Source organism: Chiloscyllium plagiosum, chromosome 13 (assembly GCF_004010195.1).
Source record: "Chiloscyllium plagiosum isolate BGI_BamShark_2017 chromosome 13, ASM401019v2, whole genome shotgun sequence".
In the NCBI taxonomy this organism is placed as follows: domain Eukaryota; kingdom Metazoa; phylum Chordata; class Chondrichthyes; order Orectolobiformes; family Hemiscylliidae; genus Chiloscyllium; species Chiloscyllium plagiosum.
The window spans coordinates 25,739,741-25,758,518 of record NC_057722.1 but is presented as its reverse complement, the minus strand read 5'-3'; the positions used below and the strand labels follow the sequence as shown (position 1 = coordinate 25,758,518).

The following is an 18,778-nucleotide window of genomic DNA, read 5'->3' as shown; positions in this document are numbered from 1 at the left end:
GATGAGGGCAGAGCGGTGAATACGATCTATATGGACTTCAGTAAGGCGTTCGACAAGGTTCCCCATGGGAGACTGGTTAGCAAGATTAGATCTCATGGAGTACAGGGAGAACTAGCCAATTGGATACAGAACTGGCTCAAAGGTAAAAAACAGAGGGTGTTGGTGGAGGGTTGTTTTTCAGACTGGAGGCCTGTGACCAGTGGAGTGCCACAAGGATCGGTGCTGGGTCCACTACCTTTTGTCATTTATATAAATGATTTGGATGTGAGCATAAGAGGTATAGTTAGTACGTTTGTAGATGACGCCAAAATTGGAGGTGTAGTGGTTAGGCCACTTTTGGAATATTGCATGCAATTCTGGTCTCTTTACTATTGGAAGAACGTTGTGAAACTTGCAAGGGTTCAGAAAAGGTTTACCAGGACGTTGCCAGGGTTGGAGGACTTGAGCTATAGGGAGGTTGAATATGCTGGGGCTGTTTTCCCTGGAGTGTCGGAAGCTGAGTGATGACCTTATAGAAGTATATAAATTCCTGAGGGGTACGGATAGGGTAAATAGACAAGGTCTTTTTCATGGGTTGTGGGAGTCCAGAACTAGAGGGCATAAGTTTAGGGTGAGAGGGGAAAGATATAAAAGAGACCTAAGATACGTGTATGGAATGAGCTGCCAGAGGAAGTGGTGGAGGCTGGTACAATTGCAAGAGGAATTTGGATGGATATATGAATAGGAAGGGTTTGGATGGATATGGGCTGGGTGCTGGCAGGTGGGACTAGATTGGGTTGGAATATCCGGTCAGCATGGACGGTTGAACTGAAGGGTCTGTTTCCGAGCTGTACATCTCTATGACTCCAAGTGGCCTGTTTCTGGATATTGTTATGCTATGTTTCTCTAGTTGGTAGAGCTATAGAACTGTTTGATTGAAACTTTCTATGAATTTATTAATGAATAAATAAAGGGTCATAGGTAAAATATTTTGAATTGGATCATACAGGTCATTTGCAAATGTATATGATGTCCTGTACTTTAAGCAAATGTAGTGTAATCGATTTGGTTTTCACCAGACAATTAGGGTATTAGCATCATCTTAAAACACTCTCTTAAAAAATGATTAAAACTGTTTGGAAAATGGAACAACATATGCAAAAAAGAACCGAAATAAGGGAAATGTGAATATTAGAATTGCCATTTTTGCAATTGAAGTCAAAGGTTATAAACCTAAACTAATTTGCATATAGGTCCTGAGGCACTGCAGGTGGTGTTGTGAAATAGGGAGGAGCTATTACTTTGAAGAATTCTGGGAAAGTCATTACAATTTCCTGAACGTAAAGATGTAAATACTCTTCTAATCTACAGTCACAATGGTAGGTACATTGAAGTTTTATACTCTTGGTAAAGATGGCGTAAAATCCAATAAAATCCTAGCTGGGCTAGATGTCCAGCTACACAACCTATTGTCTAGCTACTACCATTGTTAACCCGAGAATGCAACTTTAAAAAAAAAGGTTTTGTGATTTACACATGAAAGAAGTGAAACTATCACTGTATTCTAACAGATGAAAGGCTTAACAGACAATCAATTTTTCAATGTATAATTTCAGTTACATCACACTGCAAATGTTTGCTATAAATTCTGTGTTACGATCGAGCCCTCCACTATCACCTGGTGAAGGAGCGTTGCTCCGAAAGCTAGTGTGCTTCCAATTAAACCTGTTGGACTATAACCTGGTGTTGTGTGATTTTTAACTAGCTACACAACTGGTATTTTAAACAAGGTGTATTTACTAACACTTTGATTTGAATCTTGTCTGGTATTTCTGTGTGCTTCTCTCGATTTCTTTCTCTCTGTGTTGAGGGATATTGGTGTGTATATTTGAAGATATTTGGTAATTAGATGTGGTTCCACATTACACGATCCTTCAAAGGAATCCCCACAGGATTGTGCAACACCTGGAAACAGGCTGAACAGGTTTCACAATTTGACTATGAAAAGCATGTTTTTAAATAGGTATTTTAGTTGACTTACAGAACTAGAATTGCTATGAAGTAGCATGATTCGTATTTAGCGGAGAAGGCTTATGAATTATGTTCTAAAAGCAAATGTAATTCCATGGTCTGAGCTGATTTGTAGTGTTTCTAATAGTCTTTATAATGTAATATGCATACATTAATGGCACATCAATCGATTTTGTTCATTCTGAGTTTGATTCTTGAGAATGGTATACTGTTTGTTCTTTAGAATCTGTCTTACATCATTTGGATTTACTACTTGCTGAGGTTTGGAAGGACAATTGCCCCCCTGAGTGCCTTCAGCACCATCTCCCTTTTCCCTATCATGTAATAGTCCAAGGAGGTTACATATGTTTATACCCAGTCTGCAAGTAAGTGGATTTTTTAGAATCCTTTAAGATTGGATCAGATCCTACTGCACATGCTGTATCATTGCCTGTACACAGTACAAATTTAATGACTCAGGAAGCCGAGTAGACATGAATTCTCATTGATGATCCCTGTTAAATATTGCTGATGGGGTGGTACTACTTACTGTTGAAAGTACATTCAGCTGTGTAAGTGCCTCATCTGGAAGGCTCAGCTGCAAAAGTACACTTGTCAAGATACAGTTACATGTAGGATGACTTCACAATGCGGCTGTTACACGTCTTCAGCTGAGACACCCAGCTGCACATAGCTCTTCACAATGGCAAACAGCACGACTGCAAAAAACAGCACCTTCAGCAAGAAGTAACCTCATCCCAGATTCTGTTTTCACTTTCATGTTTATGAAAGGTCTTTGACCGGAAGCGTTTATTCTGATTGTGTTTCTCTAACTAGAGTATGTTGTCTGCTGTTCTGAGTCTTCTTAACACTTTTTAAAAAAATTTCTGTTTTCACATTCCAATGTAAATCACTTAAATTAATATAGCTGCTTCCTCCACAGAATCTAACTAACTTGGTGTGTTCCGTTACTTTCTGGATTTACAATTTGTTTTCCATTTATTTCCATTTTTAAACCTTGCTTTTGTCACATTGAACTACTTTGCAGGGTGTTTTCATGTTGATTCGTAGGTGAATCTCCTGCCTCCATTTTGATCGACGTTCTGTCACAGCGGGATTTGGAGCAAACTGGGTAGTGGTGGTGTGTTACAGACTGCTCTGAGATTTTGTGCTCTTGTGGCGACATGTACTTTATCTGGAACTTTTCACCACATGGCTGACTAGAAATCTCTCCCATTCTCACTGTCTGCCACTGGCATGTGTTGGGGAGGAGGTGGGATTTGCAGGCTGATAATCAACAGTTTGGCGTCATTGTAAATGACCTTCCTTGGCCACCAAGGAAGGATGTGTGACTCTAACCTGCTAGTGCCACACAACCTCCCTTCAGTATTGAGTGCTTAAGGATAAATATTTGTTTTCACAGATGCGTTTCATGCTGCTTTTCAGCCGTCAAGGCAAATTGAGGCTCCAGAAGTGGTATACTACGTTACTTGATAAAGAGAAGAAAAAGATTACTCGGGAACTTATTCAAATTGTGCTGTCTCGACAGCCCAGAATGTGTAGTTTTGTTGAATGGCGGGATCTCAAAATTATTTATAAAAGGTTTGAATTTTTTTATACAGATTTATGCAACATTTTTACTACACACGCTCTAGTAACAGGCTATATAGGTCATTTATGGAATTTTGATGTAGCTATGACTTCAGGTAAATCACAGAAAACAAGATCCAGTTACTTACAAGACTCAAAATGGGGTGGCATGGTGGCTCAGTGGTTAGCACTGCTGCCTCACTGCACCAGGAACCGAGGTTCAGTTCCAGCCTTAGGCAACTTTTTCTAAATGGGGGAAAAAATTCAGAAGTCTGAAGTGCAAAGAGACTTGGGAGTTCTAGTCCAGGATTTTCTCAGGTGAACTTGCATGTTGAGTCAGTAGTTAGGAAGGCAAATGCAATGATGGCATTTATTTTGAGAGGTATTTAATATAAAAGCAGGGATGTACTTCTGAGGCTGTGTAAGGCTCTGGTCAGATCACATTTTGGAGTATTGTATGCAGTTTTGGGTCCCATATCTCCAGAAGGATGTACTGGCCCTGGAGTGTGTTCAGAGGAGATTCATGAATGAAAAGCTTAACAAAGGAGGAATGTTTGAGGATTCTGGTTCCTCAAATCAACCATAATTGAATGGCAGAGCAGACTCGATGGGCTGAATGACCTAATTTCTGCTCCTATGTCTGTGGTCATATGGTCTTAACTGTCTGTGTGGAGTTTGCACATTCTGCCCATGTCTATGTGGGTTAGCTCCAGGTGCTCTGGTTTTCTCCCACGTGCAAAAATATGCAGGTTAAGTGCTTTGGCCATGCTAAATTACCCATAGTGTGCAGGGATATGTAGGTTAAGTGGATTAGCCATGGGAAATGCAGGGTTACAGGGATAGGCTAGGGGGATGTGTCAGTGTGGAGTCGGACGCTGAATGGCCTGCTTCCACACTGTCGGGATTCTATAATTCAAGGCCTATGATTACTCAAGTGTTGACACCAGGTGTTTTTGATACGTCAGTGTCTGGAGCTGTTAATCCTTTAAAGAACAAGGAAAAGCTTCCATGTTTCTTTTCATTCAATTTTATTAGCAGAAATTGTGGTTTGGAATAGGCATCCTAAATTTGTCAGTACGTTTGTATGCCTTCTTATTGATTTCTTACTCTTTGCAATTCCCAAATATTGTTCTGTGATGCCAGTATTCTAGCTGAAAGGTAAGTTGTAATTTACTCTGTCTTTACTGCTCACCTTTCATTGAATTAAACCATAGCCTGTTCCATTCCATATAAATCGTGATTTTAAATTTTAGCAGCTCAAACCATAAGTCGATGAAACTTGCCCCTGCAACCTGCATGCTAAATTCAAACTTTAATGCCTGAGCCAACAAAACACAATGTGGTAACAAAGACTGCATCCCATTCAATCAAAATGAAAAATGACATATGGGTACTTATGTAGCACCTTTTACAAACCTCAGGACTGCACTTTTGAAGTGTAGTCGCTGGCTGTAATGTAGAAGACAGGGCAGTCAATTTACAGGCTGCAAGTTCACTTATGATAGGGCTATCATAACCAGAAGCTGTTTTTTGTGATGCGCACAGAGGGATAAATATTTGTCAGGACACAGAAGACAATATCCCTGGCTCTGTTTCAAAATTGGTGCCTTGGGGTTTTTTTGCAAAAGGCTGTATCTCAGTCAGTGCATTGTTCCCTCGGTACTGAACTGAGTATCAGCTTTAACCTTTGAGGAGCTTGAACCCAGTGCTCCTCCCATGTCACCAATTCTATCCCTTTATCTGTCAAGAGTCTGATTAAGCCAGTCTGTTTGCAATCTTGGTGCCAGATCTGATTCCAAATTGACCTTCTGAACTACAAGTCATGCCATTACTGAGACCACTTATTTCCACCTCCATATCATCACCCGACTTCATCGTTGGGATATGAATGTGTGAATGAGAAGCAGGATTAAGCTGTTCAGTGCCTCTAACACGTTCTGCTACTCCAAGAAATGTGTGTTGATCTGGCTGTTGACCAAATTCACATTCGCACTTACCCATCATAACCCAATCCCCCCATGCTTAACAAGAATCAGGCGACCTCTGCCTTCAAGATATTCAAAGTCTCTATTTCCATCACCTTTTTTTATTATGAGTTCCAAACACTCATAATCCTTTGAGAAAAAATAATTTCACCTCATCTCTGCCTTAAGTGGGCCACCCTGGATTTTTAAATCCTGACACCTCATTCTAGGTTTTCCTCTCCATCCTCTCCAAATCTACCCCATTAAGTCACCTCTTACGTTGCAAAACTCCAGCAGATACAATCCTAGCTTGTCTAACATTTACTCATAAAATAACCTGCCCATTCTAGATGTTAATCTAGTAAACCTTCTGAATTGTTTCCAACAGCATTGCATCCTTCCATAAGAAAGATGACCAATTCTGAAACATGCCATTATTTAAGAAAAGCTGCAAGGGTGGCACGGTGGCTCAGTGGTTAGCACTGCTGCCTCACAGCACCAAGGTCCCAGGTTCGATTCCAGCCTCGGGTGAATGCCTGTCTGGAGTTTGCACATTCTCCCCGTGTATGCGTGGGTTTCCTCCGGGTGCTCCGGTTTCCTACCACAGTCGAAAGATGTGCAGGTCAGGTGAATTGCCCATACTAAATTGCCCATGTGTTAGGTGCATTAGTCAGAGGGAAATGGGTATGGTTGGGTTACTCTTCGGAGGGTCAGTGTGGACTGGTTGGGCCAAAGGGCCTGTTTCCACATTGTAGGGAATCTAATCTAATCTAATCTAAAGCCGAGGAACTATAGGCTGGTGAGCCTTATGTCAATGGTGGGTAAGTTGTTAGGTGGGGTTTGGAGGAACAGGAATTTCATCCATTTGTAGAGACAAGGAGTGATCAGGGATAGTCAGCATGGCTTTGTGCATAGGAAATTGTCTTAGTAATTTGAGTTTTTTTGAAGAGGTGACAAAGAAGGTTTGAAGGCAGAGCAGTAGACATTGTTTATATGGGCTTCAGTAAAGTGTTCGACAGGATTCTGCATGGTAGACTGGTTGGTAAGGTTAGATCACATGGGATCTGGTGGAGCTAGCCAAATCAGTCCAAAATTGGCTTGAAGGTAGGGGGTGATGGTGGAGGGATATCTTTCAGACTGCGGCCAATGGTGTGTTGCAAGGATTAGTGCTGGGTCCACTGCTTTCTGTCATTTAGATGATTTGGATGTGAATATAGGAGGTATGGTTAGTAAGTTTGCAGATGACACCAAAATTGGTGATGTGGACAGTGAAGAAGATTATCTCAGAGTACAATGGGATCTTCATCAGATGGGCTGATGGGCCAAGGAGTTCAGATGGAGTTTAATTTAGATAAATGTAAGATGTTACATCTTGGTAATGCAAACCAGGGCTGGATTTGTACACTTAATGGCAGGACCCTAGGGATCAAAGAGACCTTCGGGTGCATAGTTCCTTGAGGAAGTGAAGAAGCAGGTAGGCAGGGTGGTGAACAAGGCATTTGGCATGCTTGCCTTCATTGGTCAGAACATTGAGCATTGGAATTGGGAAGTCATGTTGTGGTTGTACAGGATATTGGTGAGGCCACCTTTGGAATATGAGTATAATTCTGGTCACCCTTTTATAATAAAGATGTTGTTAAATTTGAGTGCAGAACATATTTACAAAGATGTTGACAGGGTTGGAGGGTTCGAGCTATAGGGAGAGGCTGAATAGACAGGGGCTATTTTCTCTGGAGCATTGGAGGCAGAGGGGTGACCTTATAGACATTTATAAAATCATGAGGGACATGGATATGTTGAATAGTCATAGTCTTTTTGCCCAGGTAGGGGAGTCCAAAACTAGGGGGCATAGGTTTAAGGTGAGAAGGCAACGATTTTGAAAAAAACCTGAGGGGAGGGCATTTTCCCACAAATGTGTACGGAACAGAGGAAGTGGTGAAGTTGGATACAATCACAATTTCAAAGGCATCTGGATGTGTTTATGAATAAGATGGACTTGGAGGGATATGGGCCAAATGCTGGCAAAGGGACTAGGTGAGATTGGGATATTTGGTTGGCACAGATGTGTTTGATGAAAGGGTCTATTTCCATGTTTTATGAATCTGCTATCTCAAGTTTCCTGTCTCGCTTAACCTCTCTAATTTTGTATTTAGTTCTCTTGTCTTGGCTCATTTGCTGCTGAAACTTTACTCATGCTTTTTGTAGCCTCTGGACTTATCTATTCGATTGCACTTGTAGCTGGTCACTCGCACTCTAATCATCCAAAATGTCTCCATGTTTCACTCAGAGCAAGTCCTGTTCTCCTGTTGTTCTTGTGCTTGCTGACCTGCATTGATTTCTGGTCAAGCAAAGACAATATTTAAAATTCTCATGCTTGTTTTCAAATCCTTCCTTGCCCCTCATTATCTCTCTGTTTTTCTCCTATGTATCTCCACTCCTCTACTTCTGGCTTGTTATGCATCCCTGATTTTATTTTTAATGCCCTGCTATCAGTAGCCATACTTTCTATTGCCCTGAATTCTGAAAAAAATCTCCACATCTGTCCACCTGTCTACCACAGTTTCCTCCTTTTAACACTCCCCTTAAAGTCTACCTCTTGGTCATCTGACTTAATTTTTTAAATGTGGCTGAACGATGTATTTTGTTTTAATTCTTCAATGGTATGATGCCAAATAAGTTGCTGTAATGTGTCACCAGCTGAGCCCTGACTGACACGTTGTTAGAAGATGTACTGAAGTTCCGTAAGTGCTGTAATATACTCAAACAGGCCACATGGACTCACCAACGATATATTTGTGAATATGCACTTTGTGGCTAAATCATTTTGTATACTTTTGCCAACTCTTCATAAAGTTTTCAATGGCAGGAAGTTAATCAGGATCAGCTCCATTGTGCACCCTCCCACTTCAGCATGTATTTATCCCCTTAATGGCATAACAAGTTAAATTTTGTTAAGTTGGGATGATAACTGTTTTTTTCAGTTGTTAAGCAATAGTTAGCAACCAATGTTCATGACTGACTATTGCATAAAATCCAAATATGCCCTAATGATTTTTGATTTTATATTTTGAAGATTTATCTTTACCATACTGTTTTATTACATAACCTATCTCTGTTGAGTCATGATCACCTAAATAGTCATGGTATTGAAAGTGCGGTTTGCCCAGAGCTCTGCAAAGCATAAAGTATAAACTTCTTGAGCTGAAGCAATTACTATCCATCTAATTGTCTGTCTCTCTCTCTCTCTCTCGCCACCATATGGTAACTGTGCACATCTGAGTATCTGGTCCATCCCCAGCAGATTCTGAATAGCAGATTGTGCATGGCATTCACATACTGATCACTTTCCTTCTCGCTTGTCTGCAAGAACAAAAATTAATTTCCTACTGTTCTGTCTATTCATGTGTTGTTTCCAGGTACTTCCCCTGGATTTGGCTATCTTCATATTTTAACCCTTCAATTTGGTATCATTGTGACTCTGATTGCTTTTCATTGTTTAAATTTAGAATCAGTATGAAAATTAGTTCTCTCTACAATGTTGCTTTGTATATAAATCATATTTCTGTTTTTTACATTTATTCTATCGCAGGTATTTTTAAGCAGCTCTTGCTGAGATTATAATCTTGCTGCAAATTTGCATACTTCATCTTGATTCTAGCAATGTTTCACTCCTTTCCATTTTGTTTTATTTTGTGTACCATTTCTATTTGCAGTACTGTTTCACTAACTGTTTTTATATTTGATCAGAGAGCCATAAAATTTAAGTATACTGCGGTGGCAGATTTAAGTTTCAAAAGACTTGATGAAGATAATGAGCTGACGCTTTAGCCTGAGGGGGCACTGTAAAAAGAAGCAGTGAGTAGACACCATAATCAGAAGGAAAGGGGTTGGATCCATAAGGGGAGAAATGAAATTTGAAGATTGATATTCTTTCCCTTAGAATGTTTTTCTACCTGTGTATGGGTAAAACAAAGTGCAAATGCAATTTATGGTTCCACTGCAACAGAGCCCAAGAGAAATTTTGCATGCCACTGTCAACATGGTTTTCAAATTTTTGGGTGAATGCAAGCTATTACAGTCACAGATGTATAACACGGAAACAGACCCTTCGGTCCAACTTGTCCATGCCGACCAGATATCCCGACCCAATCTCGTCCCTCCTGCCAGCACCCGGCCCATACCCCTCCAAACCCTTCTTATTCATATACCCATTCAGATGCCTTTTAAATATTGCAGTTGTACCAGCCTCCACCACTTCCTCTGGCAGCTCACCATTATTATCCTGTCATAAAATGATCCAGAAACACGGTTTCTTGTAAATGCTTGGCTACCCCGAACTAGCTTGCTGAACCAAAATAGTGGAGAAATGCTCCAAATTTGATATCAGGTGAGCTTTTGCACTGGATTTGCTAAATTCTGACTTGAATCAACAGAAGCGTTTGCCTGGTTGCAGAACAACTGGTATAAGAAGTAACATAAATGATCTGCTCAACTGGGAGCTATGTTATTGGCTGCCTTTTGCATACTCCACCCTTGTATGTCATAAGGCATGTTGCTAATTGTAGTTTTGAGGGATCTTGTTAATGTTTTGTAAATAATATCCAAGTGATTTTCGGTTAACAGGTGTGATGTGCAATGTATTTATTGCACAATTCAGTAAATTTTTAAATCTGTAGTATTGTTGTTTCTAAGGAGTGTGAAATTTTCATTGTATGTAATTTACTTTACTTAGAAGCCTTACTACCTACTTGTTTACAATATAAAATATCCACAGTTTACATTTAATTTATGTAACTGTTTGGAAAGAATAAAACTTGTGGAATTGTACTATAAATAGTTCAAGTATTGTATGTAATTTTATGTTTCTATAATTTCTTTATTCCTCAGATTTGCTAGTTTATATTTCTGTTGTGCAATAGAGGAACAAGACAATGAGCTTCTGACTCTAGAAATCATTCATCGCTATGTGGAACTTCTGGACAAGTATTTCGGAAATGTATGTTTTCTGTGGTAAATATATTTAAAATTTAGAATAAAATGGAAGAATTACTGGATTTTTTTCAGAGATCCATCTGATGATAAACTAACTAAATAGCTTAAGTATTTCAAACTCATTCCAAGATCCATCTACTACAGTTGCATTATGCTGTGGATATATATTCTAAAGTAAAATTGGTTGAAAATTTGAGTCTAGATCATGGAATAAAATGTAACTTAAATATGATTTTGTTTGATGTGATGGGTGAGGGAGTTGTTAAGTTCATGGAAGTGGGAAAATTCAATTTATGGTTTCATATTTGCTATTGAGTGGCTTTTAGATTTCACCATTAACAGACCTGGGAAGGTGGCAGTAGACTTGGCAGGAGACTGTCAATTAGGTGGGACTGGGCTAGGGTCAGAGGTGAGGGTAAATTATAGCCTGTTCAGAGTGCTCGTTGCTGATCAGATTTTTGGGAAAGCCTAAGGAAGTATTGCTGAACAAAGAGACGTTGGAGTGCAGGTTCTTAGCTCCTTGAAAGTAGAGTCACAGGTAGATAGTGAAGAAGGCGTTTAGTATGCTTTCCTTTCTTTGTCAGAGTATTGAGTACAGGGGATGGGAGGTCATGTGTGTGGCTGTACAGGAAGTTGGTTAGGCCACTTTTGGAATATTGCATGTGATTCTGGCCTCCTTCCTATCAGAAGGATGTTGTGAAACTTGAAAAGGTTCAGAAAAGATTTACAAGGATGTTGCCAGGATTGGAGGGTTTGAGCTATCGGGAGACGTTGAATAGGATGGGCTGTTTTCCCTGGCAACAATAACATGCCCCCATGTTATTGGCCCTTCAGCTAAGGGGAACAGCTGCTTCCTATCCACTCTGTCCATGCCTATCATAATCATTATACATCTCAACCAGGTCTTCTGTAAGCCTTTGTTCTAAATAAAACAACCCAAGCTTATCGAGCATCTCTTCATAGCTAAACTGTCCCATCCCAGGCAGCATCCTGGTGAATCTCTTCTGCATCCCACCAGTGGAATGACATCCTTCCTACATTGTGTGACCAGGACTGCTCATGTTATTCCAGCAGTGACCTAATCAAAGTTTTGTGCAGCTCCAGCATACTCTCCCTGCTCTTGTAATCAATGCCACAGCTGATAAAGCAAGTGTCACACATGCTGCCTTAACTACCCTACTAACCTATTCTGCTGCCTTCAGGAGTCTGTCGATAAGCACCCCAAGCATCCTAGTGTCCTGCCATTGATTTCTTGTCTTGTCACGTCTTCTAAAGTGCATCACCTCACCCTTTTCCAGGTAAAATTCCATCTGTCTCTGATCTGACCATCTGACCAATTTTATCTATATCCTCCTGTAATCTAAGACCTTCTTCCTCAGTGTTAACCACCCGGCCAATGTTCATGTAATCTGCAAACTTATCGTTCCTCCCACATTCTTTTCTATATGATTTATGTACTTCACTTAAACAATAAGGGACCCAGCACTGACCTCTGTAATAAGCTCTTGGACACTGTCCTCCAGTCACACAGCCTTCTACCCTTTGTCTTCTATTACAGGGCCAATTTTGATCCACCTTGTAAAGTTACCTTTGCTCTTGTGTGCTTTTACTTTCTTTATCCATCTCCCATGTAGGACCTTGTCAAAGGCTTTACTGAAATCCATATAAACTACATCAACTGCACTACCCTGATCTATAAACCTGGTCACTTCCTCAAAATAAAATTCAGTCAAATTTGTTAGGCATGACCTCCCTCTGACTAAGCCATGCTGACTATCTCTGATTAAATCTTGCCTCTAAGTGGAAATTAATATTCTCCTTCAGAATTTTCTTCAATAGTTTCCCCACCATTGATGTGAGACTCGTCAGTCTGTAATTCTTTTGTTGTAACTCCTCTACCACCCTCTTGTAAAATGGAATCACATTAGCTGTCCTCCAGTCCACTGCCATCTCTCCTGTAGCCAGGGTAGAATTAAAAATTCACAATGTCAGAGCCAGTGTAATGCCCTCCCTTGTCTCCCATAGTGGCCTAGGATACAATTCCTCTTGTCCTGGGGATTTGTCCATTTTTAAGCCTGCCAATACTTCCTCATTCACTAATTCAGTCTGGTAATAGTCCTTCTTTCTGAATTCTGTACTTTTGTACTCTTCTGGACTGAAGATGTGAAGTACTCATTCAACTCTCTACTAATGTCCTCTGGCTCTGTGCACAGATTACCCCGTTGGTGTCTACTGGGTCCTAGTTGTTTCCTGGCTATTCTCTTCCACTGCATGTACTTCTAGAATATCTTGGGATTCTCCCTAACCATACCCAGCCGTGTTTCTCTTGTCCCCTCTTTGCTTTCTTAATGCTTTCTCAAGACTACCCCACAACCCCCCACCACATTCTCTATACTCCACAAGGGCCTCTGTTGTTTTGCTCCCTTTGTACCTTTTGAAAGCCTCCCCCATCTTCTCATTCAGTCCTCAATAATGCTAGATATCCAGGCTTCTCTGGGCTTGTTGCTCCTCCAATTCACCCTAAAGGGAACATTAGATTAGATTAGATTCCCTTAGATTGGATTCCCTACAGTATGGAAATGGGCCCTTCAGCCCAACAAGTTCCCACCGACCCTCCAAAGAATAACCCACCCAGACCCATTTACCTCTGACTGATGCACCCAACACTATGGGCAATTTGGCATGGCCAATTCACCTGACCTGCACATCTTTGGACTGTGGGAGGAAACCGGAGCACCCGGAGAAAACCCACGCAGACACAGGGAGGATGTGCAAACTCCACACAGACTGTCACCGGAGGCTGGGGTTGAACCTGGGACCCTGATGCTAACCACTGAGCCACCGTGTTGGGCCTGTACTCACCCCGGTACCTTTTTTTTTTAAAGCTCTCCACTGTTGTGCTGCTGACTTACAAGTTGCTGTTCCCAGTTAGTGTGCAACATACCTAAAACTGCTGTATAGCCATAGTAGCTTAACAAAACCGATAACACAGGGGCATGAATAAAGAACTTATCAGACCGGACCCTATCAGACACAGAAAAAGCGGTACTAGTAAAAGGATTAAATTTCAATTACCGAGACGCTGACAAGAAGGATTTCCTAGCGGCATTAGAAACCACATTGAAGGACAACAATCTCACAGAAGAAACACAACAAACACAATCTCACAGAAGAAACACAACGATCAGACAGACAGTTGCACCTACACTGAGCCGAAAGAGGGAAGGAAACAAACTGAACATACAAGAAAAGAAAGCCCTAGAAAACCTCAAAAAAGACAAAAACATCATTATATTACCTGCAGACAAAGGTCCGCTCACAGTCATCCTGAACAGAAGAGACGACATAGAGAAAGCCAATGCACTACTCGCAGATACCAACACCTACCAACAGGTGGCGCTAGACCCAACCCCACAACTAGGAAACAAAATTGCATATCCCCTAAGAAAATTACACAATTCCGGTCAATTAAACAAGACTGGATTCCAGAAAATGAAACCTGATGGGACCAACACCCCACGATTCTACGGACAACCAAAAATCCATAAACCAGGAGCCCCTCTCAGACCTATAGTCTCACTACCCGGAACACCAACTTACAGACTGGCCAAAGAACTACATGCAAGACTGAAATACCTAGTAGAAGAGTCACAGCACTCCATCCACTCCACCCAGGAATTCCTAAAATCATCAAAAAAACCAAAATAGAGGAAGACAAAGCAATGATCTCATTCGACGTAACAGCACTGTTCACCTCCATCAACATCGACCTGGCAAAGGAAACACTTACCACACTTTTAGAAGAGACCATCACACACACACCAACCACCAGCAATCACATTACCAACGAAAACATCATGAAGCTGGTGGACCTGTGCCTCACCACCCACTTCACTTTCAACAACATAGTCTACAAACAAACCAACGGCACAATCATGGGATCTCCGCTATCAGGATTCATAGCAGAAGCGGTAAAGCAAAGACTAGAACAAACAGCCCTACCAATCATCAAACCAAAAATCTGGGTCCGCTATGTAGATGACACCTTTGTCATCACAAAACGAAACAAGATAGAAGAGACATTTAACATCATCACTAACACCCTCACAGGCATAAAGTTCACCAAGGAGGAAGAAATCGACAACAAACTTGCATTCCTGGACATCACAGTCGAAAGAAAAGACAACGGAGAACTACAAACCTGCGTATACAGAAAACCGACAAACACTGACCAAATACTGAACTACACCAGCAGCCATCCCAACACACACAAACAAAGCTGTATCAGAACACTATTCCAACGAGACAAACAAAGCTGTATCAGAACACTATTCCAACGAGCCGCCACACACTGCAGCACAGACAAACTTCGGAAAACCGAGGAGAACCGCCTATACGACGTATTCAAGAAGAACGGATACTCAAAAAAAAATACAGTGCGCAGATTCCTCAAGAACAAACCACGACAAGCAGACCAAACACAGCCAGAAACCCTAACCACCTTACCATACATCAAAGAAGTTTCAGAAATAACAGCCAGACTACTAAGACCCCTCGGAATCCGAGTAGCACACAAACCCGCCAACACACTCAAACAAAAACTAACAAACTTAAAAGACCCAGTACAATCTATGGACAAAACCAACGTCATCTACAAAATTCCATGCAAGGACTGCCACAAACACTATGTAGGACAAACAGGAAGAAAGTTAGCCACCAGGATACACGACCACCAGCTAGTTACAAAAAGACATGACTCTCTCTCCCTCGTAGCCTTACACACAGATGAAAAAAAACACCATTTCGACTGGGACAACACATCTATCCTGGGACAGGCTAAGCAAAGACATGCCAGAGAATTCCTAGAGGCCTGGCACTCCAACCACAATGCTATAAACAAACACATAGATCTAAATGCCATCTATCAACCCCTTGGAAAACGAACAGGAAATGACATCACCACAAACCCCAGAAACCCCATCCAGGAGAAAGATATAAATAGAAGGCAGGAGACAACAGCTTCACTTCACTTGGAGGTCGCCATTGATGATGTTACCTAGCTAGGTAATGAAAAGTCTGGATAACAAACCTACAACTCAGCGATCAAACCTACACCCTAAACCTCAACCTGAGCTACAAACCTTGCAATAGAAGCTTAATCATTTAATGCTATTTGTGAAGCAATCTCTAACACCTACTGCTCTTTTTATGTGGAACTGTTATCTATGCCTCTTTTAATTATTTTGTGCAAAATTTTTTTTTTTTTTTAAAGATTTTGAGGGCCAGCCTGCTCTGGATTGATGGCAACCATGTGATCCAGTGTAATGCCAGCAGTCTCTCAACACCAGTTTATAGTCCAGCAGGTTTATTTTGAAATTGCAAACTTTCAGAAATTAGCCCCTTCATCACCTGCCTTTAGCTAGAGCACATTTTCACTCGTTCACAATGAAAACACTCAGCAGGCCAGAAGCATCAATTGAAGGAAAAGCTTGGGAATATTCCTGGTGGGCTGGAGTTTTTGTCATGAACGAAAGGATCTCCAGCTTAGCTAAAATGGTGCCAGATCTCCAATTCGTGAAGCCATACCATTTTTATGCTATATGCTACCTGAGGAACCAACCCATATGCTACCTGAGGAAAATGTTACCATTCAGGGCACTTCACAAGTTGGGTTTGTGGAGCCAGGAATTTTCCCTGCATGTGCTCCTGACTCAGGAACCAAATTTCAAGCCATAATTTCCTCAAAAAGATATCACTTCTAATTTTGAACTTGCAATTATTTTTAAATGAACTTTGCAGCGGTGTAAAAAGAAATACATTTTTTCATTTGTTACATTAATATGCAGATTATGGATTACAAATGTAGATGAATAAACATCCCGAAGCTATGAATTCATAAAACAGCTCCCACTGTACCACAGCCAGTCAGAAGTGAATGCTAGCTCGGTTTGCACACAGCAGCAGGGCTTGTAAACACAACATAATTCTTGGTTCTATTGTGCTTCATGAATTGAGTACGATGATAACTAAGAAAAATCTTATGTCTAAGTATGAAACCAACTCAAGGATTTAGCATTCAAATTAGGGATTCAGATATTTTAAGGGCTAGATATATACAAAATTATTTGTTTACATATTTTTATATTAAATTACTTTAGCTACTAAATGAGTTCAGCAAACTTCACTTGGCAATTTTGATGTTTTCTCTCAGGTTTGTGAACTGGACATTATCTTTAATTTTGAGAAGGCCTATTTCATACTGGATGAATTTTTAATTGGAGGAGAATTGCAGGACACCTCAAAACAAAGTATACCAAAGGCGATAGAAGAAGCAGATATGCTTCAAGAGGTAAGGTATAGATATGCTGACAGTAAACAAAAACAGAACTCTAGTTAATATCTATTTATATAACTGTTGATCTAAAACATGGAATGTGGCATATGCAGTTCTCTTATAAGAAAAATAAATCTTGTTTCTTGTATTTTCTTCAACGCTTTTGAAAGTTCAGTTGATAAAGGTAGCAGTGAATAAACCAAAAAGATTGGGAAATATAACCTATAACACCCAGTCTTTGAATTGGTGTGAGATTAAGATCCATGGTTCTAGCAATCCAGTGACCCCCTGTTGCAAAGTTGTCAAACTGTATAACTTATTTTGGTTTTCAATTTCAGAGAATTTGAAGGGTTTCTCTCTGTGAACTCGGGAAAGTTATCTCATGCAATTCTCCACGGCTCACCTACTTGTGCATGCAGCATGTCTCTTTGGTGACCCATTTGTGCTAGCGGGCACTTATAAGTCATTGACAGGCGTACTTGTCACTGCAGGGAACTAGCAGGACTCCTGGCTCCAGTCCCATATTTGAACTGTAGCAGGGCATTCCAGTGCTAGCCAGGGACTGAAGCTGCAAGAATCAAACTACATGTTACCTGTCCTTTGGAGTCCTAAAATGTCAGAAGTCTGTCTGAGGAGTGCTACCCTTTTTTTTGCCAAAGTCTAATATAGATAACTTCATCATCATTCAATAAGGAAGAAACAGGTGTTGGAAATCATCATTTAAGCATTATGGTAATTTCCAGGGAATCTCACGCAGACTTCCAAGATGTGGTACCGGTGAACACTGATGACTTGTCCATTGATGGAATGTCACTTTTTTTTTGTTGAAGTCAGCTGTGTTATGGTTTATGGCTGATGTGATCCTCTCAATCCAACCTGTGTGCAAGTATCCTATACCTGGGGGAAGCCTGCATCATTTGCAAAGCCTATTGCCTGGGTTGCTGCACTAACCTAATCAGGTGAAATCTGGTACTGATATGAACTCTCAGTGGTTGGTTGACTGTGTCTAAGCCAGGTCCAAATTGTCCTCCTTGCCTTAACCTTGGACTACTGCCATTTTATGTTTTGAAGCACATTTAGTCCGATTTGCCACATATGCTGCTGGCATATGCAGTAAGTGTGACAGTGATGTAGGACAGGATCTTGTAGGTCCATCCCCTTGACTGATCACTGCTGAAAGCCATGACCAGCTGCTCAGCTCTCTGTGTTTGTTTGTGCTAGACAACAACAACAAGGCAGCACCGAAGTATAATACTGTGCAAAGTAGTGTGGAAGCAGCATTGCAAAGAAGTGCAGTATGAGTGCACTCCAAAGCGCAGTATTGAAATGGAGAACTATACTCTGTGAGTTGGAGATGTCCTATGAGGATGTGGTGAGGCTGTGCATGTTGGATGCCAACCTTTATGGAATGAGACATCACTCTGCATGGAGCATAACTTGAGATGTTTGGGTGTGCTGTGTCAGATAGGGGCCAAGAGGAGCAAATAGTAAATCCAACAGGTCAGACTTAGTCAGGAATTGTCACCTTTTTAGTTTCTCTCTTGCATGAGGTAGAATGGAAACTTCATACTAATGCATTGAGATTAGGTACTAATGACACTTAAATGCACGCAAATAAGTCTCTCACTACTTATTAGTTAGATGCCAGCTCATGTTCAAAATTTAATTATAGAGCCATGCAGCATAGAAACGGACCCTTCAGTCCAACTAGTCCATGTTCCCAAATTAGTACCACTTGCCTGCATTTAGTCCATATTCCTCCAAACCCTTTTTTGTTTGTGTACTTTCCAAATGTCTTTTTAAATGTTGTAACTGTACCTGCGTCCACCATTTCCTCTGGCAGTTCATTCCATATGCAAACCATTCTCAATGTGAAACTTTTTTCTCAACATCAAGAATCTGTTTTTTT

The 18,778-nt window shown here is 40.8% G+C and overlaps 1 protein-coding gene across 2 annotated transcripts in view; it reads left to right on the top strand.

The window, feature by feature from the left end:
* The window catches only part of LOC122555856 (AP-1 complex subunit sigma-3-like), a 37,783-nt gene that overhangs the window by 16,992 nt on the left and 2,013 nt on the right, over nucleotides 1-18,778 (top strand). The window contains exons 1-4 of one of the 2 annotated variants that reach the window (XM_043702069.1): nucleotides 1,259-1,358; nucleotides 3,413-3,591; nucleotides 10,431-10,539; nucleotides 16,747-16,884. In XM_043702069.1, coding sequence (XP_043558004.1) covers nucleotides 1,356-1,358; nucleotides 3,413-3,591; nucleotides 10,431-10,539; nucleotides 16,747-16,884 — 429 coding nt within the window. In that variant the 5' untranslated portion in view covers nucleotides 1,259-1,355. Of the gene's footprint in view, nucleotides 1-1,258; nucleotides 1,359-3,412; nucleotides 3,592-10,430; nucleotides 10,540-16,746; nucleotides 16,885-18,778 lie in introns of those variants that run through there. The other variant, XM_043702068.1, reaches the window with a different exon arrangement.